The 25,774-nt window shown below is 40.0% G+C and overlaps 1 protein-coding gene across 8 annotated transcripts in view; it reads left to right on the top strand.

The window, feature by feature from the left end:
* The first annotated feature begins 988 nt into the window (after positions 1-988).
* LOC124062837 (membrane-associated guanylate kinase, WW and PDZ domain-containing protein 1-like) overlaps positions 989-25,774 on the top strand; it is an 84,160-nt gene continuing 59,374 nt past the window's right edge. For all 8 annotated transcript variants that reach the window (XM_046395844.1, XM_046395846.1, XM_046395843.1 and 5 more), the window contains exon 1: positions 989-1,787. In XM_046395844.1, coding sequence (XP_046251800.1) covers positions 1,490-1,787 — 298 coding nt within the window. In that variant the 5' untranslated portion in view covers positions 989-1,489. The remainder of the gene's footprint in view (positions 1,788-25,774) is intronic.

Below are 25,774 nucleotides of genomic sequence, written 5' to 3'. Positions count from 1 at the left end.
TGGTCGTGGATTTATGTGATTTTGGGTGATTTCATCTTGTGCATCATACTTTATTGTGGATTATTTGTACTGTGTCTTAGTAACTGAGTACATTAACTCAAGTGTACAAGTACGGCTTGCACTTAACTCGAATATTTTCAATAAAATATGAGTTGGAAATATTAATCTACTACATTTATCTGTGCTTTACAGTTTGCTGGTAAATTTGAACACCAACTATAGACTCAACATGCTTGTCAATTTAAATAACTTGGAAATTACTTTGAACACACTACTTAAATTTAAGTACATTTTGCTGGTAGTTGGTTTATTCTGGACTAATACCATTATTATCATTAGAGATATGGTCAACGCTGAGGGAGGCATCAAATCACTATGCTGTGCATCAATGTAAGAGAAATACGAACAAAAGTCACCTGAACAGCACGTGAGTTTGTGACAGAAAAGTGTGCACGTGGGACATTAACAGTCTACACAATGTTGTAGCATCCATCTAAATTTGACCAACTTTAAAATAAAGTAGACCTACTTTCAGTGCTCTTCTTTAGTTTATATGAGGAATATTACATTTATGTTGAGCAAATTACCGTACATACTGTAAATAATTGTATTTATTTTTTTTCCACATTCCTGAAATACTTGCCATGAATTTCTCAGATGTCATCTCTGTCCTGTCTAAAGTCTTAGCTTTACGGCCGCGTTACAGAGCTGCCAGTTTGGAGTTTGAACCAACAGGCTCACTAAACTCTGTCGTCAGCTCAGTTGTCCTCAGAGGGAAACTGGTCTTTATGCTGTGGTTTCATTATTTATGAATAAAGACTAAAGACTGGAGCTCCTGGGGGGATTAGACACACAGATAGCTTTAATCCGTTTGGAAACTCGTAAGAGGAGGAGCTTCAGAGCCCAGTAGGTGTGGGCTCGGCTTGGATTTCCCTCGTGGAGTAGCAGCTGGACGCATGCGCCCCCCCCGCCACTCCCCCACCCAACTTCTCTCCATCCACAGCGCAGGAGCAAATAGGATGAGGTTGTCGTGTTACCTGCTTAAAGGCGCCGCCGGTTGTGCGAACATCTCAACCTGCTCACTTTAAAGATAACACTTTATTTCCTCCTCTGCAAAGTTTACAAGAAAAGCAAAAATACTCGACAGGAGGCAGAACAAGAAGATTAATGAGGAGAAGAGTCTTTGAATGCAAAGCGGACAATCAGAGAGCGGATTAGATCCCACAGAGAGGAATCAGAGCGTGTGTTGCTGCCAAAGATGCGGAAACAACAACAGAAGCAACAACAATCCGGATTTTGATTCATCGGGATATTTATGCGCTGGCAGCAGCATGCCTTGGCTCAGGAGGTGGATGAAAATGTTCCAACTTGGAGTGAAAACTAAACACCCTGAAGTTTTCTTTTTACTGGGACTACCTCTGTGCTATGCATCGCTTGGTTTTTCCACCATTCCGCGGAACTAACGGGTTTGGTTTGGACCAGAGTCATCATGTCAAAAGTCATTCAGAAGAAGAACCACTGGATCACCAAAGTGAGTGAGTGCGCGGTTATCCGTGACGCGTGTGGGGAGCTGAATGTGGAGGTGCGCGGCGGAGCTGAGAATGGAGAGTTCCCATACGTCGGGCAAATTAGAGAGGATGCTGTGGTCTACCAGGACGGTAAAGTCTGCGAGGGGGAGCTGCTCCTGGAGGTCGAGGGTCTGCCCGTGTCTGGATTACCCCTCTATGACATTTTAACTTTGATTCAGTGCTGCAAAGATCCCGTCAGGTTGAGAACTGTGCGTCAAGGTAGGAGAAACATGAAGTTTAGAAACAGTGCAGAATGAGTGTGCGTGTGACAGAAAGATGTGTGGGAGATTAACAGCTGAGAAATGAAAGGTTCCCCCCCCCCTGATTGCCATGTGGCACAGCATTATAGGCAAACGAGTGGAGCTGCATGCTGCTCATCTCTGCACAGCAGCCTGGAGTTTTCACAGTCTTTGACATGAAGCTGCCCTGACAGTCCTCCTGCCCTCATTTGTCTAGCATTGCTAAAGCCACTGTGGGTCAGACCTGCAGGGTCACAGATTAGGCCACTTACTGTCACAGCAGCTCCGGAGCTTCATCTACACTCAACGCTTAACAGCACACGCTTTCTGCTGCCAGTGTCACGTTAATGGAGCAAATGTCCATACTTTACTCACCAGTGTCACCATATGCCACTTGTTACTTGTTAGTCTGAGTCCTTTACAACCTGCACATAGTGGTAATACAGAAAAATGAACACATACCAACACGGTTGTAACGATCTTAATATTTGTGCATCCTTTAATCTGTCAGTCTAGGTTTAAAATATTACTTTACTGATACAGTATTGGGTATCAGTATAATACTGTGCTTATATACTTGTGCTATACTCATTACACTACTCTGATACAGCTGCACCCGATATTACTTCACAGCAACAGGATGTTAACCTTTTGTTAGTTGAGCTGAGCGGGTAGGTGGAGGAAGAGCAATGTCAGCATTCAGGAGATGATTTAGGACAAGCAATGAAGGCAAAAGTAGAATAGAATACAAACTCTACTCTAATTGTCCAGCAAAGACATGCAGAATCACTGGAACAGGACATCCTACAGTTTCTCACTGGGCAGAAGGGCACTCGAGGAACATCTGAGTCTGAATATGAGCACCACTAATATTGTTTAACTTTTGCATAATCACTTTGTTAAATGATTGTGTGAGTATTCGTATGGGTACTCAGTATTGACAAGTACCCAAATGTAAGCATTTCCACTCCAAAAATGAAAGTGGTTAGCCCCAACTAACACTAATATTCATTATCATTTAACCTGTCAAAAAATACTTTCGCTGAATAGTCTGTGAAATTCAATAAGTAGTGAAAAATGCTCATCAGAACTTCGCAGAGCCCAAGGTAAAACACAAAACATATTCACTTAACTATGACAAAGAGATGCAGCAAAAATGTTTAATCTGAGCAACTGGAACATGAGAACGTGAAGCAGTATTTTATTAGTTTTACTTGAAAAATAACTGAACCAACTACTTGATTAATCAGCTAACAATTCCAGTGCAGATTCTTTCTGTTGAGTGTTTTGTTTGCAGTAGTTTGGTTATGTTTGTGAGAGCGGGACATTGGGGTTATTTCTGGAAGTGCTCTCTGTGTGTCAGATGAGCTTGACCCATTGCCTATGGCCTGCCAAATCTGCATTTGTCTGAGAGACAGCTAGAGGCAGAGGGATGCAGCCGCTGTCTCAAACGTAGGGTTTTTTCTCTCTCACAGTCTCCGGTGTATTGAGCCTGTTTTTTGTTGCTTTTCATCCTGGCCAAATCCGGATGTTCTGTGATGCCTGAGTGAGTACTGAAATCATTTTCCAAATTATTTTAAATCAAAAGCATTTGTATATTCCACCTCAGATGGCACACACACACACACTCACGGTCACTTGTTCGTTCATACACACTCGCCCAATATTTGACAAAGCTCACAGTGCCCTCTCTCTGGGGAAATCATTAACTGTGTTATATAACAGTGGTTTAGTTTCAGTGTAGCATCATTGCATATTTATTGTACTGTATGTCCATTAGTGGCTGCATGCTGAATGCTTGACCTCTGCAGCTCAAGTCCTGACCCCTGGGGACCAGAGCTCAGCACTAATGCTGCTTTGTGTTTGCAGAACAGGCATTTGTTTGACATATAATCAGAGTGAGCTTGCACTATCTAGTTTTAACATCCATAACCAGTTTTCTAAATATTCTGATCTCTCATGGAAGCACGGTGTGCTTGTAAGCACTGCATACATAAAGAAGAACATGAGTTGTCTTTGTGGCTTTTTTTTATTACCTTCTTGGTCAGCAGATTCTTCTTGTAGGTAATTAATGGAGGGGGATATTCTTTGACTATCTAAGTAGCTTACAAGACCTCCATTGTGCCTCGCAGTCTGTTGGGCTCCCATGCGGAACCAGCCAGCAATGGAGATCCCAGCCGTCCCAGAGCAGATGATATTTTGTGGGGACAGATTGAATCTCTCTCTTCTTTCCTCTCTGAAGAGCTGAGGGTTATATTACAGGAGGCCACATCACCTCAGTTCTGGAGCTGGAAACTCTATCGGTGTGTGCAGGTAGGCAGGCCGTTGTGCTACAGCCCCACAGGTGTGTCGCGCCACTGTGGAATGCACAAAGAAAACCACCTGAATGAGGTCTGTGCATTCCTGTGGAAGAGGTGGAGTATTTCGCTCCAGAGGTTTTGCGTCTGGCTTTCAATTAAGCTCTGGAAATAACACTTAAAAGTGGAAAGAAGTAAAAAAAAATGTGAGAGCTTGTTATTTACACAACAAATATAATGATACACCAGAATGACTGTGGACTTGATCATTTTAATCTCAGTCTTTTGATGAATTGTATATTAGTTTAAATTTGTTTACATTTGTTTAATCAACAAGAACTTAAAACATTTTATTCTAGTTTCTGTCATTTTTGTTGTTGAACATTATCTCTTGGTGTTGAATAGAATCTGAATATCTTAGCTTGTTTCCAGGGGAATTCAGTGTGTGTGTGTGTGTGTGTGACACTTTTAAAGTTTCTCTTCACATTTTTAAAGCCTTTGGCTTATGCAAACTTAAATACATAAATTCACATAAAGCACACATTTAGTGCAAATACACTCAGTGACTGCAACACATTCTTCTAGCTTGCCTCCAATGGGCTGCGGTCACTTAAACTACATAACATTAATCATACCCTTTTTACCAGGTGAAGGCCCAGGCTCAGGCATGTGAAGAATAGATTTATAATTTGGAGTAATTTTCAAATCAGAGTGCACAGACGGAGTACTTTCACATGAATTACAAACTGGGACCTACCAATGTAGCTTTTATCTGATACCATCAGAGGTGAAAGCTTTTTGTAGTCATTATCTTGTCTCCTGAGTGATAACAGTGGCGTACTTGTAAAGGTGCAGCAATTGCAGATTAGGTTGTCTTGAGACTGAAATATGAGGTACGCTATTAAACACAAAATCATAAAACAGGTGTTAGCAACACTCTGTTTTAGTTCCTTTGTTTTACCACTTGGACATTCTTCTTGGCATTTGAGTTATTTTTTTTAAGTTGTATTTGAAGTGAGCAACAAATCCCTCCACCAGTTAAAGATCTGGTGGTTTATGGAGCTCTGATCATGGGTTGGTTTGGCCGGGTTCCTGTCTGATCTCCAGGACAAATGGCCTTTGGTTCCCTTAGATCTCACCTTCACTTGAACCCAGCCAGAGAGAATCAGGGCAGCCTACTGGATGCCAGGCATTCCTGAAAAGTGGGGCCAGGAGTTCACTGGTACATCCCGATGAAACATTTCATAGACAGAGCAAAAAGCAAAAAGCAAGCCAGTACAGTAAATACGAAACTGTAGACCAGTAAAGGCTTCTACTCTCTTTTTATGTAATGGAAGCAACAGTTCTGTTACGAAATATTAAAAGTTGAGCTCATTGACGTAAGCATTTAATGGCAGTAATCCTACAGTGGGGTGCTATTAAATCAGGGGTGCCCAAGGATCCCCAAGTTCCCTTAACAGACTGACATCTTGTGCGAAGTGTAACTTTGCCCGCTTGTGCTCAGACAATATTAATTTGTGGTCCTACGTATGCATGTATACATGCATGCATATGCATATGACCATCTTTACATCACAAAAAATGAAACAGTATAAAGATTATTATATTATCATTTTATTTATTCATTTTGCTGAAAACATCTGACAGGCCAACTTTGATGCCAATCATTATTTATTCATTCGTTATTCTGGTTTGATGCAGAGTCTGGTTTCATTTGTTTTTCCCAGTACACAACCACCTCAACTAACTTTTTTGCTATTTTAACTCTGGCATTTTAATCCAAAAAATTTAAAAACAGTTGTTTTGTATATCCCACGTCACATGAAGGAGATGGGCTAACTAGCATTAGCTGTTTGTCTTCCATGCATCCAAATGTGGTGACAGCAATAAAACAGACTGAAGACTGAAGACAGCTAACGGTGCATCTCAGCTGGTTGAGTAAAGTGATATTACGGACTGACCCAGATACTACATCACTCAAATTACAAACATTGTCAGTGAGAACCAGGAATTCTCGCCTCCTTGAGAACACTTATGTAGAGGAGGCTGTCACTTCAGAAAAACAAATAAATGTGAAACTTATTCACTGTCTAAGCTCTGTGGGTTTTGTGCATCTGTAAACTGTCTCGATTATGTAAAGACTGTGTAAAGGTTTGTCACTGAAGCCGTGTCTCTGTTCTTTGTGTGTGGTTAAGAAGGCTTACACATATCCAGAAGTATCCAGATCTGAGTGATTTTGATTGACTGGATTAAGTGCAATCAACTGCATAAGTATACTGCTTTTTCCTTTTCCTCACACATCCACCTTCCCTTTATGAGCTCTGTGTTTTAGATAGCAAGTGAGGGATCTCAGATGTTTTGTGTGGTCTTATCATTTCAAATGTTCAGCTTTTTGAAGCACAAACAGCAACACAGACGAAGACAGTTTGAGAACATCTACTCGTGTCTTCAAAGAAAACTGCTGAAATCGTATTTTTTTGCATGTGTTACATTTATTTTTACAAGGCTGTAATTTTACTTTGATCTTGATGAAGTGACTCACTAGCAATGGCAACAATGGCAGCAGTAGCACCACACACAAACAGCTTTGTGTCATTTAAGCTTGAACAAACTGCTGTGCAATTCAGAGACTTTGCCTCAGGTGTGGTGGCAATAAGGTTGGAATGAAATACACACAAGAAACCAAAAAGCAGAAACAACCATTGGTGCTGTGGATGCAATAGTCCAGCAGAGACATCCATTGCTGTAATTCAGTCAACTGTAGCCATGTAACTTCACTTTTTCATGTCTTATATGATGTTTTTTGGTCATTTTTTTTATACACTAGTTGGGCTGATCATGAAACCTCATTTACCCATATCCCAGAATAAAACTGGGATCAGTGATTTTGATAACTTACTCTCAGATCAGTCACCTCCTGATTTAAATAAAAACCATCTTATAGTTGATTGTGTCTTGACATTTAACAGTAAGAGGGTTGGCATCCATTGTCACATAGATTTTGTAGACAAAAACACTTGTATTTCTCAGGGTAAGGTGTAAAATAGGTGTCGTTTTGGTTTTGGTGTCAAAATTCAGCTAATGCGTCGGCGTTACTGTGGTCATGCTGCATATTTCTCATCAGCACTCATACAGTGTCTAATGAAGAGCTTACATTTTCGTAATGACCTCAGCTTAAAAGGATTCCTCCAGCTGATAAAGGAGGGAACAAAAATTCATGTCTGTGCAGTAAATTCATGAGGAGATGCAGTCCTCCTCCACAGCATGCCAGTCACATTATTTGTAATAAGCATGGAGAGCCTGAGAGAAAGCAGCAAGACGGTTGGCATTGACTTATATTCTAAACGTTTTTGATTTGAGTCTGAAAATTAGAATTACGTCCTCTCCTCCTCTTCTGTGCCATTGTCCAAACTGAAAGAATGATCAGGTTGTTGAAATTAACGTTAAATTAATTTGTATTTATATCAGAATATCATAATTGAATATTATAACAGCATTTTACTGATATCTTTCAGTTCAAACTGTGCAGAACAGAACAGATGATTTTGAAAGAGCAGTGACCCCGTCAAAAATCTTTTGCCTTTTAGACTACTTCATGTTCTGATCCTCGTTATCAACAGGCAACAAGCAAAAATATACTGTAACATAAACTGACAAATAGTCCAAATGATAATGAGACATTTACCTTGCTGGCAGCAAATAACAAAATGTTCGGTTTAAAACCTTGCATTCTCAGTGTGGCAAGTAAGAAAACCTTTTTGGTTTATTTCGGATTTGTTAATAAAGTTTTCATGAATACAGTAATATTCATGTAGTGTAAACTCACAGTTGATTATTTGCAAGTTACCTTTTGCCACCCTGGAGTGGAAGTGTTTCTGTTTCGCCTCCTACGGATGAGGCGCTTGCTGTTGTCACTCTTTTGACAACAGTTCTTCATGTGAACTCTTCAATGTACTTCTGATTCATTTGTCTTCTCTGTGCTGGATGGGTGGAGACTAGAGACTACCTGACTGGTAGTCTCTAGTCTCCACCCTGCCTGCAAGAATATGATGGTTTGACTCACCTGAACGGAGCTTGGATGGAGTTGTCGTCAGCTCAACTAATGTTAACTTCACTCCACTGCGCTTATCAGCTAGACGGTGCAACACCATGACTTACAAAGAGAAAATTGAGTTATTGCACTCTGTGGACCTTGTAGCAGTCATACTCAAATTTACATCATCAGTGACTTTGAGACAATGATCACAGCAGAAATCCATAACACAGAAAGAGCGAGCAGAGGAAGAGAGGAAAGCGGAAACAAACCCATAATTTCAAAATAAATAAATGAATGGATATTTAGCGTTATCTTTGGCAGTAAAGAAAGATTTATCTTGGCCTTGTGGGGGTTCCCGTTGGCCTGGTGGCCTGCTAAGCCTGTGCAGTTGTAGAGGAAGCACTGTTTCTGCTGCACTAACATGCATGTGCAATGACTTTTACACACGCCTGTGCTAAGTCAATCAAACAGAGACACACACACACACACACATTCACTGCAAGAGAGTCTCGTATAGTGGAGATAAATTGACATTTAAGCTGTGCTCCCCCTTGATTCACACATCTGGAAAGGATTACGCACCATTACAGGCTCCGTTTTATACACATGAATCATAGTTCTACTTTTAGTCCGTTTCTCTGGTTTTGTTGTGGTTTGTAACCACAGTAATTACACCTTCTTTAAGATGCAAATAGCATAGAGTGTGAGGAGCTTTCTAATTTTCTCAAAGGTCCTCTATTATCAGGCTGGATTTCGTAAACTGAAGCAGGACTTTAGCATTGAAAATATATGTAAGGAAATTGTCTGAGCTCAGTGCTGCTACACTTGTAGCACGACTCTTATTATCTAAACCTTGGTGTGTTGTTTAGCCGAGGTGAAAGGTTCGCAGATGATCCTCAGAGGATTTCTCATGCTGCTGATCTCTCTATCCCTCCCCTCCTCCTAGTCTGTCAGATCTCCAGAGATTCAGGTTGCTCGTAAGCCCTTGAGAGGATGACCCAACCCTACTTGGTTTACCAGTGCATAAAACACTATCATCTGATATCCTGACACTAATGTTCACACTGCTGTTTAATCTGAAATCAGCCCTCTACTAGTAATAAATGTCAAGACGTTATCTTAATCTCTTATCTCCACTTAAGACGGCCAGTTATGGTTTCTAAAGCAAATGTTACAGGAAAGGGAGTCCATGGTAACTCCAGCCTACCCTTGTTGTACTGTACATTGTAGCAATGACTGCACCTGTAGGATGCTTTCTATTGGCTTGTACTATATTGTATTGGATTCTAGTACAAGTAGTTCTCCTGATGCATCACAGTGTCCCTTATAGAAACCACAGAACAGTGAAGAGAAGGGTGTAGAAACATTCTTTTTCATGGAATATCTTCAAAGAGCTGAGCTGTCATACATACTTCAGTCACACAGTCTGAGTAAACAGTCTTCAGTAAACAGTCATAAATCAAATGGACCTGCCAGTCCAAGGTGATATCTGACTTGCAGTCCAAAGCCTACATATTTTCACAGTGATGTTACACAGAGAAAAGCAGGAAAAACCTTTCATTTTGGAAGCTGAAAATGTTTTTGCTTGAAACATATCACCGAAACAATCAATCGATTATCAACTAATTGTCTCAGCTGTACTGCTGTGTCATTAGATTTTCTGTTTGAAGTGCAGAGCTCAAACACCAACAACCATTTATCAACCATTTATCAATTAGTCAGTCAACATAAAAATATTTGGCAACTATATTGATAAATGGTTATTTGTTTAAACGTTTTTTTCTGGTTCCTCCTTTCTCATGTTTATCCCAAACAAACCGCCGTTGTTTCCTCTGAAATTTTTAAAATGCATCACTTCCTTTGCAGCAGAGGAAGTTTGCTGGCAAAGAGGGACACTCTCACAGCGAAGGAGGGTAGAACAGGAAATGTCAGAGCCTTCATCAAATAATAATACTTTGGATCACTGAATGGTGAAAGCTGGGAAGGGAAACACTCTGATTTAGTTTTACAAAACAGCTGAAAATGGTTGCTATATTGCAAAAATGTGTCAGGTGATGGTGTTGTCAGTAAATATGTAATGTATTACACAGAGCCTTCTAGTGGTGGAATTGTGTATTTTAATTAGATGGACTGCTGTCAGTTGTTTTGGTTAAAATAATGAAAATAAAGAATGCAATTCATGTTTAAATTTAAAATGACTTATAAAAGAAAATTTACTATTTACTATTTATAAACATTCTATTTACAGAAAATATGTGTGGAAATACAGTGATAAACGGAAATACATTGTGTCAGGAGTTACATTCAGAGATGCATGGCTGTAAATGACACAGTGCCTTGTGTGCTAGCTGTGTGATGATATGTGACTGTGAGAAAAGTGTGTTTACTTTTTTCTCAGTTAAACTGGATTGGAGCTAAAATTGAAACAATGTTATTTTAAACTTCAGTTACATAACAGGACCTTCATTAACTGACAGGTTTTTGCATTTGTGAGTATGAAAATATAATGTACTTCTCCATGTTACACCTAAAGTCAACCACACACACACACACATACACAGGAGCTAGGGTCGGTAAGCAGAGCCAGCTTTGATGTCTAAGGTTTCGAGGAACCCAGCTAGTTTTCTCATGATCCTGTTCCCAGGAATTTTTACCCTGGAAAAGGTGAAAACATTAAATCACACCAAAGGATCGACAGCTTCAAACAGGTTCAAACACCCGTATGAGATCTGTGTGTCTGTGTATGACAGTGTGTCCCAGCATCCACGTTATCTCCTCCATTCCCAATCATATATCTGCGTCTTGTGGCAGGTGGATGGACGTCTTATCTAAATCAAAGCAGCTTTGCAGGAGCTGGTTTCCTCCATCTGATATTCTCATTACTGTCAAGAAGCTTGACGACTGTTCCGGTTGTGGTGGTTTCACTTAGTCACAGTGGCAGAGAGGCCACGACGAACGAAGGTGATTAGTGTTGAAGCTTCTCTCGTATACTGTGGATATTCCCGAAGCTTCCTGAAAATCCCATCAAAAGGAAATAAATAATAATTAAAAAAAAACTGAAGCTACTGTAGTATAATTGACAAAGGTTTTATATAATAAAACAAAAAAACCCTCAGAGTTCACACGTTTAGCAGCTTCTCACAGTCTGATTGGTGTTTTGCATGTAAACAGCTGGAATTCGTTTGCATAATACCCATAAGAGATTTTTCTTTGGCAAAAACAGGCTGATCAATCTTCCAACCTGCCACTCTGGCAGTTTTACGGTAGTTATTTTATTTTAAGGTTAAAGTTTTTCTGACCTGAACCTATGCGATATTTTCTGCTATACACAGGATAATCATTCTGTTAAATTACTGACTTAACCCCAAACAATATAGAAATATACCAATAAGGAAAAAATCTGACCTGTCCATAAAATACCTTTATTAACACTTGGAGGAACTTATTGCTCGAGTACACTGTCTCACAGAGAAGAATGTCAAATACCTCGATAATGAAACAAGTAAAAACCACAGCTTCTCTTTTTACTGGTGTTCCAGATTGGATTGACTGATCTGATTTTAAACCAGCAGTTAACCACATAATTCAAAGACAGCTTTGTACGACAGACCTCGGATATGCTTCCACAAGCTGAAAACATCTCTATCTTTAAAAGAAAACAAAAACAAAATTATTAGTTTAAGTTGAAGCGAGTGTAAGAGTCTGCAGCCATGTTAGAGGCTCTGTGACGCTGTAACTTGCCTGCACTTTGAGCGAAATGCTAACATGCTCACAATGAAAATGTTAACATGCTGGTATTTATTTTTACCATGTTCACATTCTTAGTTCAGTGTGTGAGCATGCTAACATTAGCTAATGATCTGGGACTTCTCATCTTAGTTTCTTTATTTTTAAAGAAATTTGGTCAGAAACCAAAGTGTTTGAGAATTTGGTTCTGTATGAGAAGTCAGATGATCCAGTCCAGAGAAGTGCATGAACTGTCTCAGCCAGACTGAATGGAAATCCATCTTGTAGTTGCTTAAATGTTTTGCTAAACGTCACAATATCCTGGTCGTAATAGCAGAGAAGTCAAGTCATCACCAAAATCATGTTAGGCTTCATTCTCAGGGGACCACAGATGCACCAGATTTCATGGCAATCCATCATATTGATGTGAAGATATTTCAATCTGAAGCAGAGTGGCAGACCAGCCAACCAGCATTTCCATCCATAGAGACAAAGAAAGTGAACTGTGACAGTGCGATTGTCAGAATAATGGCTGGATCTGAAAGTTGTTTTCAGCATTGATTAATCTTTTGCTAAAATGTCAGAAAACAGCGAGGAATCATCATAAAGTCCCCCAGCTATTTGGCCAATAGTCCAAAACCCCAAAATATTCAGTTTACAGTGACCTTCATTTTTGGCATTTTTTTCTTTTTGCTTACAATTTTAATTGATTATCAAAATAGCTGACAATAGACTTAATCAATCGTTAATCATTTCAGCCATTCCTTTTACTAGTTTCAAGCCTGCAAAGTTCTAAATCTAAAATTTCTGCATTTCTATTTGTGGCTTGTCTGCGCTGTCCTCCTTTACATGGCTGGCTTTCTGGTCAGATCCAGCGGGTAAACATATTACAAGAACCTTCCTAAAAACCAGTATTTTCCTTCAGTCCTTTGGCCTGCTTTGACATACATATCTACCACAATCTGACACATGCCTCCGCCTATCAAATCAGTCGCTGTTTTTCTTCCAGCTGTGGCTCTGAATCCCTGTATTTCTAGAGTAAATTTAGACTCTCTTGACAAAGTGATATAATGATGGATTTTTCTAGAGCTCTTGGTGTCACCTAAACTCACTCTGAACACCTAACTTGTGTAACTCGCTCTCTGTCTTACATTGTTTTACCTTGCCTTTGAAAGCCTGACCTTAAACTGACTGAAATCAGTCTCAGTCAGTCTCTCATTGAGTTCTCAGAAGGAAAACAATGTTTTCTTCTTTCATATTTGTCTCTGTTCTCAATATAGAGCTTCAGAGTGAGGTTATATAGTAGCTCAGGCTGTTTAATCAATGATCAGTCACTGCAAATGCAAATCTTAAAATGAAGTGCAGGCATATTTTTAAATACTCAGCAGGCAAGATGATAAAAGTTAAATATCTGTTTCTGCTGCTCCTGAAAGATAGAAGAGATACATACATGATACCTTCTAACTCAAACACAGTGCAGATTTGTTCTGTTATGGTCTGGGACTGTTTGCAAGCTTCTTTCTGTTCGTGGGAGGGAGTGACCTTGAGCTGCAGCTGTTCGTCAGAAGTTGGCAGCATCTGGCTGTGCTGAGGGGTGAGGTGAGGTGAGGTGGTGGGGGTGTCGAGTGCACTGGGAAGAGAAATACTTTGTGTTGAGAAGGTCATGCAGGGTTAGACAGAGGACAGGGCTATAATTTGCACAGTCAATTTTTTAGGGTGAGACAAAGAGAGACACACTTAGAAAGGTGTTAAATGTTATGATGATCCATGTGGTTTGGCATGTTTTAGTCTATTAATTAAGTCTATTAACGAGAAAATACACAGTCTGTATTACTGCCAACCATTCTGGACAGATCCTTTTCCAGCAGAGCTGCGACACTTTCATCATTTTCATCACCTGCTTACGGATTTGCAGCCAGGGACCGCTCTGAAAACCCTCCATATTGGTTTCTGTAAAGAAACTGTTTGGTAGCTGTTTGTCTTTGATTTGTTATGCCGTACCTCATGAGTGCGATGCTTCTTGGCAGCAAACTCTCAAATATTTAATGTCAGAGACTTTAAGATCCTTGAGCCTTCAGACTAGTTTTCAGTTTTAAAGAAAGTTTCCAAGAACTGTCCATGTTTTATATCCACAGGATGGAATATCCAAAGTTATGGATTTAACAACGCTTAAGATTCAAGGTTTGCCCAAAAGAAGTGAAAATATATTTTCTCACTCACCTCTTGTGGTATCCAGCTATGCAGATACTTTTGAGCTATCTTTTGAATGGCACTATGTCTGGCCAAAGTTAATACACATCCTTCCTTCTCTTAGAGCTTGAGCTCATCTGTGCTGTGAAAATGCCCAAACCAACACTGGAAATTGTTCAGTGCTGTTGTCAGCACCTCTCCAGTTCTGGTGGATTTCTTGTCAGTATGAAGGACATGGGAAGGAAGGAACTACTAATCAGGTTTTTCATCATTTATATGACAATAGCCTTGAATGCACCACCACCACAGATACAATGCTGTAATGCAGGCCAGAAAAGTGGCAGCAAAAGAAGATATACAAAATGAGGTCTTTTAAAAACTTAAACCACAAACAGAACTGCAGTTCAGTCAGCCAACTCACAATTCAAATGTTTATCAAAGCAGCGGAACATGTTAGAGTATGGCATCTAGGCTCCAGCTTCATCACTCCCCGCAGATATGCTTACATGAGATATTGGGAAGTGATGAGAAGACATTTTGAACCCCCCCCCCTGCCAGAGCCTGCAGGTGGATGCTAGGTTGGTGGTGGGGCTTAGAGAACAGGCAGTAGTGCTGATGGGGCAGGGGGCAAAATGGGAATTTTTGCAGCGTAAATAGACCACCAAATTGGGAGGGTGTGTTTAAGTAATCAGTGGGGAGAGTGAGGCATGTTCCATGTGTATGTAGCAGTGCAGCTCGAGCTGATTGCCAGAACTAGCTTGCAAGCTTCAATCCATTAATAACAGAACTGGTAGTAATAATAATGGCAAATTGTTAAATTAAGTCATGATAATTATTACGTTTGCTAATGATTATTTTCGAAGGCAGTGTATGTTAGCATGCTTTTTTCTTATGTTGGGGTGGAAGATTTTAAGCATATTAGAACTTTGGTGAGGGCGTGTGTACATGTCGTAATTATTACAATACACGTTCTTGGCCATCACATCCAGTTATAAATATAATAATTTTGGGGGATTTTCTGTATCCTGGTTTATGGCCCTCAATTTTGGGTGACAAACAGACTCATTAAGAGAAAGCTCAAGAGGACAAGGACTTGACACAATATGTCACATCAAACACAATGAATTATTGCCTCATTAAAGCTCTCACAGCAGCCACAGTGTCGCTCTGCAGAGCCAAAATCAACACATTCATGTTAAATGATCATGTAATATTCTGTGATTCAGAGAAATGTTTATTTGAATGTATTATTTATGATTGCTGTCAGCATTTTTTGTCCATCTTTTCAGTGATCAGAAAGTCAACATCAATGGTTTTCAGCTATATTTTCAGGTTTCAAAGGTACAGCTTGTGCCAAAGGATCCCATTATGTAAGATTATGTCTGAGCGCAGAAGTGGAAACTGTTAAAAGCTGGAGGGAGGGAGATAACGTGAGGAGCTTAAAGCTTTGATCAAAATGCTCTAGATACTCCTGTGTTCCTCTCTTACTCTTTTTTTCTCTTTTAACTTGAAATTAGAGCTGCAACTGACAGTTATTTTTAGGATCAGTTTATATGGATTGTTTTTTCTTGACATGTAAAATGTCCAGAAACCTTTTTTTCCCCCACCACTCTGTGTGGTTATCTCCTTTAATACTTCCATCTCAAATGTCTCACACTCATCTCTGTGTCTGTTGCTACCCATCTATGAATGAGAGTCTGTGATTTCCTACAGTGTGAAGGTCAGATATTTAACGGTTTGATGGAGAGTGATTTGTGAAGGATGCACCGTGTTTGACAGAAGTCTTAACATCAGAAACATGCACCTTTCTGAAGCAGCTAGTTTTTTAATTAATGTTCCTTTCACTGAGCACAGTGAGGTGCTCTTGGACATTTGACATGGTTTGACATCCATTAATGTCTTACTGAAAACACACACCATTTTGGAGAAGATGTCCTAATCGTTTTGCATTTTCGTTTTTTGTTCGTGTCGATCCATTGGCTTCTTTGTAGGTTGAAGGGTCCATTTTTGCATGTTTCTCCACATACTCAGCCCTTATGAAAACAGACGGACTTTGTGTTCTGAAACGTCTGTCAAATCGTCACCCATGGGGACACTTGGTAGACGTACCCGACAAATCGATTGTGTTCCATCACTAAAACTCAAGAGCAGTACATGAGTTTGGAAACACTGAGTTTGGAAGTTGTATCTTGCGTGTCAGTTTTTGCCATTCACATGCTGTTACATGTAGTGTTCGACCTTTACGGCGTTCTTTATTGGTTTGATCAAAATTGTTTCCTATTACTTTTCTCATTCCCACTCTCTTTTTCTCTGTATAACAAGAAACAGAACTTGTGTATGCAATCTGCTGCTGCTGTGCTGTTGCTCAGGATGATTAGGTTTTAAGAGGTAGGACTGATAGGCACCTAAGGAGGTTTGCAGCATCATAACAAGGCCGACTGCTAGGATCCAAGGCTTCTCTTTAATCTTATCTCAGCTGTTGATCCCCAGCTGTCAGTCTGCAGCGCGTTATCTCTCCTCTCAGACGGTTTTGATAGAAACTTGAGACGTGTGTCCCACTGTAAGTGAATCATTCTTGCATTTCCCATCTGTTTGAAAGCAGGCTCCTTGACTTCTACTTTAAACACTGTAATTCTTAGAAATGTTGCCTCACTTTCTGGTTAAGAACACTTTTCAGCATATTAACTAAATCCTGTGACAAACATACTAGCTATATGTGCCTCTCAGCACAAAATTCTGGTAGCAGCATACATTGGGTAAGTAACTGAAGAAATTCACATGACAGATTAATTTAATGAATCTCCCCGTGGGGCCTCTTGTCTGTCAGCCATTTCCCTAGTCACGGCTCTGTGTATCTGATGGATGGCCCCGTGGTTAGAACGGCTATTTTTGTAAAAGTGGGTGCTCCATATATGTTAATTAATATTAGGTTTATCACAGCAGAGAACTCAGATATATAGGTTACTTGATGTCCCATTGCCTATTCTCCCCTTCGAGTCAAACCCACTGGTTTTTTGATGTGCTATATCACCAGCACAGGGGACCCCTTCAATTACAACCCTCAAGGTACAATTTAGTGGTTATTACACCAAGTGGAAAGGCTTCTCCTTTTCCACTCCTTCATCCAAGAGTGTAGAATTCAGGCCTAATGTGGGAGGTGCTCATCTTATATTGTGAGTTTCATCACATCAGCCAGCTGTTGATGACACACTTGTCCCTGTGGTGTGATGTGTTCCAGTCTGCCGCTGCAGCCGAAGGAGGCAGGCAAGATGGGGACGTGTATCTCATCTCCATCTCATTGCCCGTGGTCATCAACTCCTGTGAAAGAGGGGACTTTAATCACAGAGGGGCTCTTTGTGTGTGACGGCCAGGCAGGCAATGACATTTAACAGAGGCAGCCAGTTAGAACTGATGGCATGTTCGCATACCGACTGAAGCTTGGTGCTTTCTATCAGCGTTGTGAACACTGAAGTTTGACGTTTTAGTGTCTTTTTTTTTTTGCATGTATTGTCCACACAGATGGACATAGATGGACATTAAAATAGCCAGTTTGTGTGAAATGTATTCAAACATGGCAAATCAAACTATTCTTATTCCCACAAGATCCTGCCATATGGAGTATTTTGGTATTTTGGTGTTTGACAGGAATAGCCGTCCATGTTTGGTCTGTTTTATAAAGATTTTGACGAATGCAGAATTTATAAGCAGTATCTCTGTGTCCCTGGGACTCTGGGATGATGTCAACACCATTCAAGATTGGCCATCCTCAGCCCCTCTCCCTCAAGCGTTTACTCTTCCTCTTGGTCCTTACAATCATGCTAACCTTTCTTTCTCCTCCCTGCCTCCTTTTTTCTTCCTCCATCCTTTGGTCTACTCAGCTATTAACACAGAGCAGAGGGAGCGGTAGGCCTGGGTTCCTCTAGTTATATTTAGCAATGAACAGATGCAGCGCACTGGAGCGGAACATACCGCCTCTGCTCGCCTTGGAGTGTGTGTGCCAGAGTATGTCTTTGTCTGTGACTCTTCCTTCATACCAGTTTTCCCATCATGCACTGCTGACACTGACTCAGCAGGACAGCACTGGAGAACTGGGTCAGAACTGGTCTGTCCGCCTCCTCACATAAACCATGCCTCCATTTTTTTCTTTTTTTTCACAAGAAGGATTCAAGGATTCAAGGAGCTTTATTGTCATTTCACACATGTGGAAACATGAGGTGGAACGAAATTAGTTTCCCCACTCCCGGTATAAGCCCAATTACCTAACAAAATACCTAATGCAAATACATATAAACAACACTATATAAATATAAAAAAAAAAACAATCAGAATAAGAGATGTCACAGTACTGCGATATTGTGCAAATGGCAGAGTAGTGCAAATGACAGTAGTGAAAATGAACGACAGTAGTGCAAATGAAGAACACAAAGATATTTAGTCTAATATGATAGAAGACAAAGAAAAAAAATGCTTTTATTCAAATTAAAAAAGCTGGAATGGGAGAATTTCTGTCTCAGTTGATAACGATTAATTGATTATCAACATAGTACTATTAGTACATAGTACTACTAATCAATTTATCTGCAAAATAATAATACAGCACATTTACGATCATATCAGTGTTGTTATATGTTATATTTCTCTGATTGTGAGCTGTGTTATCCCAGAGTAAAGTACAGAAAAATGTAAAAAGTATATTGAATTAAAAATGGCAAGGAGGTAAGGAGGTAATGAGGGAGAAAAACACTTTTGGTCAGTGCTGGTTCAGGGCTCCTGTCTGGTTCCACAGTGTTCCCCTGCAGACCCACTGAACTTGGATTTGGACTGGGAATAACATGAAAGCAGCACTGGGTGTGGCTGGTTATGGAGGTAATTATAGAAGGAGAAGGCAGAGGATCGGTCGAGAGCTTTACGGCAGAGCTCTCTGTGATTGTTGTTTTTTCCTCTCCACCCCTGCCACACTGATTGCAGGGCTCGTGGAAGGCAGGAATACGACGGCGGCAGAAAGTGGTGAACAGAAGAAGCTAAACCCACTACTTTTATGTCTGTATGTTCCTAATTGGCATGAGAACAAAACAAGTGTGTCCCATTTCTGATGTCATTATTATCATGTCTTCTGTATCAGCTGTCATGACCTCTCAGCCCCGATAATGGACTTGTAATAGCTGGAGATTGTAGCTACTTTATCACACTGAGAGAGCCTAGTGAAACCCATCACCGAGTGCAGGAATATTTGATTAGTTTTGTTTGGCGCATCCCTCCCAATGTTCACCTCTCTCAGAGGCCCCTCCTTATATTGCTGGATAATGTAGAGTTAAATGCTCTCATCTGAAACTGGAGAGTCCACTGTTGACTGACGGGATGTCCTGAGACCCACAGGAAGCCACTGAAACAATGGAATTTACTGTTTAAGAACCAGCATTTCCAGTTCCTACTCTGTGGCCATTATTTTGAATTGGCCAGAGGAAATACAATAATATTTGTCCTCTGGAGGAAATGCTGTCTCTTTGTGCTTAGTTTGAGCTTTGGGTTATTGTCCTGAAATGGCTTGGGAGCTGTATGAGATGATGACTAAAAAGGGGGGAAATGTAAACCTTCAGAATATAACTTGATAGAAATAAAAATGTATTTGACAGTTTATGACAGTGTATGTTGTGTGTGTTTAGTATGCCACAGCACCATACCAGATAGGTTGCAGAAAGGATGCAGACAGAGCGGAGCCCTCTTAATCAAAATGTGATAACAGATAGGCTTGTGAAATCCCCCACTGACCACTGCTTCTGACATCTTTTGAGTACTGTACAACAGTGTTCTGTGTATTGTCCGCTACCCAGACTTATAATGTTAAAGCTTAAAGTTTGACATTTTGGGAAATACGCAGTAGGTCTCCACTTTCTTGCCAAGGATTTTTATGCGTAGTTTTGGTATGCGTTAAACAAATGAGACACATACTTGTGCAGAAATATGTAGCTGGATTCAGCATCTGGTCAGCTGAGCTCAGCATAAGGACTGGAAAGAGCAGGAAATAGCTGCTTTGTCTCAATTGTAATTTTGTGATTTTTTGATATTACCTGGTTCCTGCCCAGAAATGGGCACTCCCCCATCCCGAATTATAATTAGTGAATTGGCAGGTGGATTTTTTAATGTTTTCCCCTGTTTCCAGCCTTTATGCTAAAGTGACCGACTGGTTGTTTCACATTTACCAGACAGATCCAAGAATGGCACCAATCTTCTCATCTAACTTTATGTAACAAAGCTAAAAAGCTTATTTCACAGTATGATGAACTGTTCCTTTAAAGCATGTCAGGACCATTGCATGAAGTTAGAGGAGCGATGGACGTCTCACCTGGCTGTTTCATGGCCAAACACTCAGACAGTGTCAACTCAGCCCAGCATCCTCAGGTAGGGATCAAGGCTGGGAGGGCGTCTTGTCTTTTGCCATAATCCTCTCTGTCATCACTACAGGTGGTGTTTCATTAGGTAGACCTGTGTGTGTGTGTGTGTGTGTGTCTTCCAATTACAGCAGCAATGTTTGTTCTCCTCTACCTAAAGTAAGGGCAACCTGCCTGTTATTTAGCATCTAATCTGTGCCAGCAACAACTTCCAGAGGAGAGAGAAAGACAAAAAGACAAGCCAGAGTTTTCTGAATGTGTTTCGACCATGTTTGCACTGACCAGGCGCTGCATTGCTTACAGGCTCTTGGAAATATCTTTTGGGTCTTTTCTCTGCTCTTTTGCACCAGCTTCCTCCAGGAGTTGGGCGGAGTTACAAAGCTGATTTTTCTTCGGTGACGTTTGTTTTGAACCTGCTTTTGTGTAAATAGTAATAAAACAAGAGTTTGTTTGAGAATGTTTCCATTCTCAGTGTTGCCGTGCTTATCTTATCTTGTAATATGCATTTTGATTACAGTAATAAGTCGCCTACCAGTTGCAGAGGATTAACTATTTGCATTTTCCCAGAATGCAACTATAATTTAGGGATTTTTTTCTGCTTTAACCCCTATAATATGACACATCCATGTGTGGTCTGTATCTTAAAAAAAAAAAAAAACATCTGTGTTGATATTTTACGAAACCCATTAGACTTGCAATAGTGTGGTTGCGGATTGTTTGCTATGCAACTGATGTTAACTGCCATCAAGTGTGTTTGGTGCTGTTAGTAAATAGAAATAACTCTGTAAAAAATACCCTGTTAAAAGTAAGTCTTATGTGAAAGATTTTTCTTAAATAAAAGTGATAAAAAATAAGCAGCAAAATCAGTTAAAGTAGTCCCTTTCAAAGTTTCATAAAGAAATATTAACATGTAAGCATTCATGTTATATCACATAACATATACATACATGTAACATGTTGTTACTTGATATACTGTTGGATAATCATCCTCATTCTTCAGTTAGTTGCTGATATTACAGACTGTTTCAAATCTTCAAATCAACTCCAGCTGCAACCACAAGAAATTAAGAATCACATCTTTGAAGTCACATTGTATTTCCATTGATTTCTTCAGCCTCATGTAATCGAGATTCACCACTTGGGGGCAGCAGCCCATAATGACCACACATGTTTCATCTTATTCACTGGTTGGCTCTGGGTTGCTGTGGTAACGACTCTGTGTGCAGAACACCTTCAGTGGTGAGGCTTGAAGACACAGAGGGCAGTGTTGAGCTGGAGCACTAGATATGAATCCCAATCAGCAGCTGAACAGAGCTTCACACACGCTCACACGACAGGCACACTCACACAGACGTCTTGTCAAGTTAACAGCATTTCTCTGTAAGATGTTGATTTGATTTTCATACAGATAATAATAAAAAAACACCACTGCTCTTTTGAAATGGTAAACACCTGGCATGATTGACAGGTAGTAGCGGTGACTCGTGGCGGTAACAGCTGTTATGTGGTCGTCTAGGCTGCAGCTGCTTGGCAATCTTCTGCAGATGTTTCAAGCAGCCACGACTCTTTGTTTGTGTTTTTTTGTTATATGCCTGGTGTGTTTTTAATGTTGACTTTGGCTTGAATCCTCTCCAAATATCACTTCTTCCATATCATGCAGCATGAGATAAAAACATGTCAGGCTTTTGAAAAGAGCTCTTAATACAACCTCTCTAATTAGAATCACATTATTGCTAACTGAAATACATATGAGAGAATATGTAAATCATTATCCCTTTAGATGTTTGAGAACATGCACACCCACCCTTCCCCAGTCCCAAAATGAGATAGGGATGCATAACTAGATTTAAGGTTATGTAATGCTAACTGAAGGCATGGAGGATGTGTATAATCCACTCTTATTTGGGTTAAACCCATCTCTCACACACAGTGTCTGTCTATGTGTCTAAGTGTAAAAGGACAGAGGCCTGACATCCGCACACATCCTCTCTTATATCTCATTCAGGGAGGAAAATAGCCGATCTCTGTGACACAGTCTTTTGCCAGCCGGCTCCACAAACATCTCTGCTTCCAGGAAACATCTCTCAATGCTCTAATGTCCCTGATGTCTGACAATTTCCCTGATGGAATGATTTCATTGTTATGAGAATCAAGAATATCCTTTCCAAGCTCTCAGATGATCCCACTTATCATCTGGAGACAGACTGAAAGTCAGTTGTTTTCAGTATTTTCAATGGCAGACAGAATAACGTTGTATTTATTTTTTGCAACTAAAAAAATCCCAAAAAAACACCCATTACGCTTTCCCAGAGCCCAAGATGACTTATTTAAATTACCTTTTATGTCTAGAAATGTCTAGTCCAAAACCAATAAACATCAGTGTATTATAATAGAAAACTAAGAAAACCAGCAAATATGCACATTTTATAGTTAAAAACAAAAATTACTTGTAACAATTTTTGCAGACTAACTTTCAGTGAATTTACTAATCACTAATGACTATAACTGAATAGAGGTGTTGGACAGTTGGTCAGTCCACCATTTTAGTCCAGACTGAAATAACTCAACAACTTACTCAATACTGTGCTATATGACCAAACACCTGAAAAACAGAAAGAGAAAAAAGAAATTCCTCACCTGTATGTAAACTATTCCTGCTTTGCGTGGAATGCAAATTAGCTGATGTTAGCATGCTGACACACTTGACTAAGATGGTGAATGTGGTGTTTCCCTTGCTTAGTATGATGACACTGATCATTTGCCACAGTTTTTCTTAAATCATTAGACCCTCATTTCTTATTTCTGTCTTTATACTTTTAAATATTGGTGCCTTTGTAACTGCTAACTCAGAGTCCAAAAAACACAACAGTCGGAGTAATTTTTGCTTCAGTATAAATTTCCTTGACTACAAAGATATATTGGCATTAAGACAGTAATATTGATTATGTTGGTGTGGTTACTCTTACTCATTAACATTAACATTTCTTTAACAGACCATCTCAGTTTTATTCCTGTAACAAAAGCTCATTTTGTATAACAGTCAGCATAGTTCAGACTATATTTAAGCTAGCAGAAACAGAGAGCAGTGAATTAGCAGACAAAGTATCTGAGAAAGTCCCACACATTCCCTCTAACAATATGTTGCATCTAATTGTATACAAAACAGGGATCTCCATTCAAAACACATGTTGAATTGAACATTGAATGAATTGTTGTTCAGAATCTGTGGAACACTGCAGATCTGTGGTTGTGGAGCTGAGATAATATCTTCTATTTTCTTACCACATCTGGCTTTTTTTTGTTACATGCTGTTGGGAAGTCATTCTAAATGGGCCAAGAAAAAAAAAACTCTATTGTTTTACTCTGAAGTCTCAAAGACTATTTTTTAAGACTGTTATTTAATACTTGTGTAGGTGCATGTTATAATAAGTGAGAGGAACTTATTTTGTCAAGCAGCTGGATATTATTTTTCAGTTTGCAGAATGCTACATATACAACACCATAGTGTCTGTTGTTTGTTTGTTGTTTGTTTAGCAAAATAGCATTTGTGATTAAAAATCCAGGGAGAACCAGCATGTGAACTGTACATATACATGCCACACACACACACATGAACACACATGAACACACACATGAACACACATGGCACAGTGGTGTGATTGTAATCTCTGAGCCACACAGCTTTAATCCTCATAAATATTGAATATTTGATGACTTTCTCATTGATGGAGCATGACACCTGGGCGGCCTGCCCTCTGGAAGCTGAACATACCCACAGCGGGGGTTGGGTCGTCGGGTTGCTCCTGACAGTGGTCCTTATCTCAGTGAAAGCATCTGAGCCAGCAAAACTGACACAACAGTGAATAGAAACACTAATGTATGTGTAACATGTTTTATTTTTGATGAGGTACTGTTTTTAGAAATCAAATCATTGGATGCTCTGATTGTTAGAATGCTTGTGTATGTCAAGTGTGTGTGTGTGTATGTGTGTGTGACTGTGTGCACACAAGTGTGCTGTTGTATCTGTTTTTCCTTTTACAGTCTGACTGCTGCTTGCCTAGCAGGGACCGTAATGATGGTCGTCAGCACTGACTGGTTGCTAGGTAACAATTACCTGACTGTGCTTTACTTGCACTGAATTACACTGTGAGATGTGTGTGTGTGTGTGTGTGTATGTGAGAGAAAGAGAGAGAGAGTGTGGATGTGTATTCCAGTAGTTGTGGGGACAAAAATCTGTTTACACAGTCACACTGTAAGGACTCGTCTTACTTATGGGGACAAAATGCAAGACCCCACAATTAGTCCCCTTATTAGGGTGGGGACTTGCTTTAAGGTTAGGTTGAGGTTACAGTTAGGTTAGGTGAAGTTAAGGGTTAGGATTAGGAAAGAAATGTTTATTGTTATGGTTAGGTGGTGGTTAAGCCTCCAGGAAATGAATGTAAATCTTTGTAATGTTCCCAAAAGTGACAGAAACACGACTGTGTGTATGAGTGAGTGTAAGTGTGTGTGTAGAAAATACAGCAATGTACCGGCAAGTGATTTGGTTTTAGTTTCATTTTGTCCGTCATCAGTGTATATCACTGTAGATGTTTGCTGTTGTCTTTTCTCGGACTCTGTGCTACACATTATCTGTGTTAGATACTTCAGTATTTATAGCAGCGTCCATGGGAGGAGGAGGAGGTGGATGTGAAGCCGGGGCTGACAGATGATGATGTTGCCACAGGGCCACACCTCAGGGCAGATGACAGATACTCCTCTACATTAAGACCATTTTCAATTTCTCAGCTACTACACTGATGCTGCTGATCTGTCTGTCCTTGACACTGACTTCCTCTCAGCCAGCAAACACTTCCTGCCTGCTTCTTGACCACTGCCCTAAATCCAACTTTAAAGAAATATTTTTTGGGGCATCTATGTTTATTTGTTTTCTTGCTGAGAGGTAGATAATGAGATTAATAGCATGATGACTGTACAGTAAATGAAGCTGAATCCAGCAGACAGTTAGCTTATCTTTGTATAAAGACTTGAAACTTGGATGGCTTCCTGCTGAATTCCTGGCAACTGATTTTGGATAAGAAATAGTCTAGTACCTCCCTTGTAAAACTATATTTTTTATTTTTTGCACCATATGGATTAAAAAAATGGGACATGATGTATTAATGAGAGAGTTTTAGAGTTGTTGGCAGGTGGATTTTGTTACTGGATGCTCATTGTTTGCCCATGTTTCCAGTCCTCATGCTAAGCTAAGCTAACTGGCTGCTGGCTTCAGCTAATTACTTAATGCCGAAACATGAGAGTAGTGTCAAACTTCTAAGTGATACAGTCAAAT

This window comes from Scatophagus argus, chromosome 8 (genome assembly GCF_020382885.2).
Source record: "Scatophagus argus isolate fScaArg1 chromosome 8, fScaArg1.pri, whole genome shotgun sequence".
Taxonomy (NCBI): Eukaryota; Metazoa; Chordata; class Actinopteri; family Scatophagidae; genus Scatophagus; species Scatophagus argus.
Note: the sequence above shows the minus strand (reverse complement) of the source record. Positions and strands in the feature narration are given on the sequence as shown.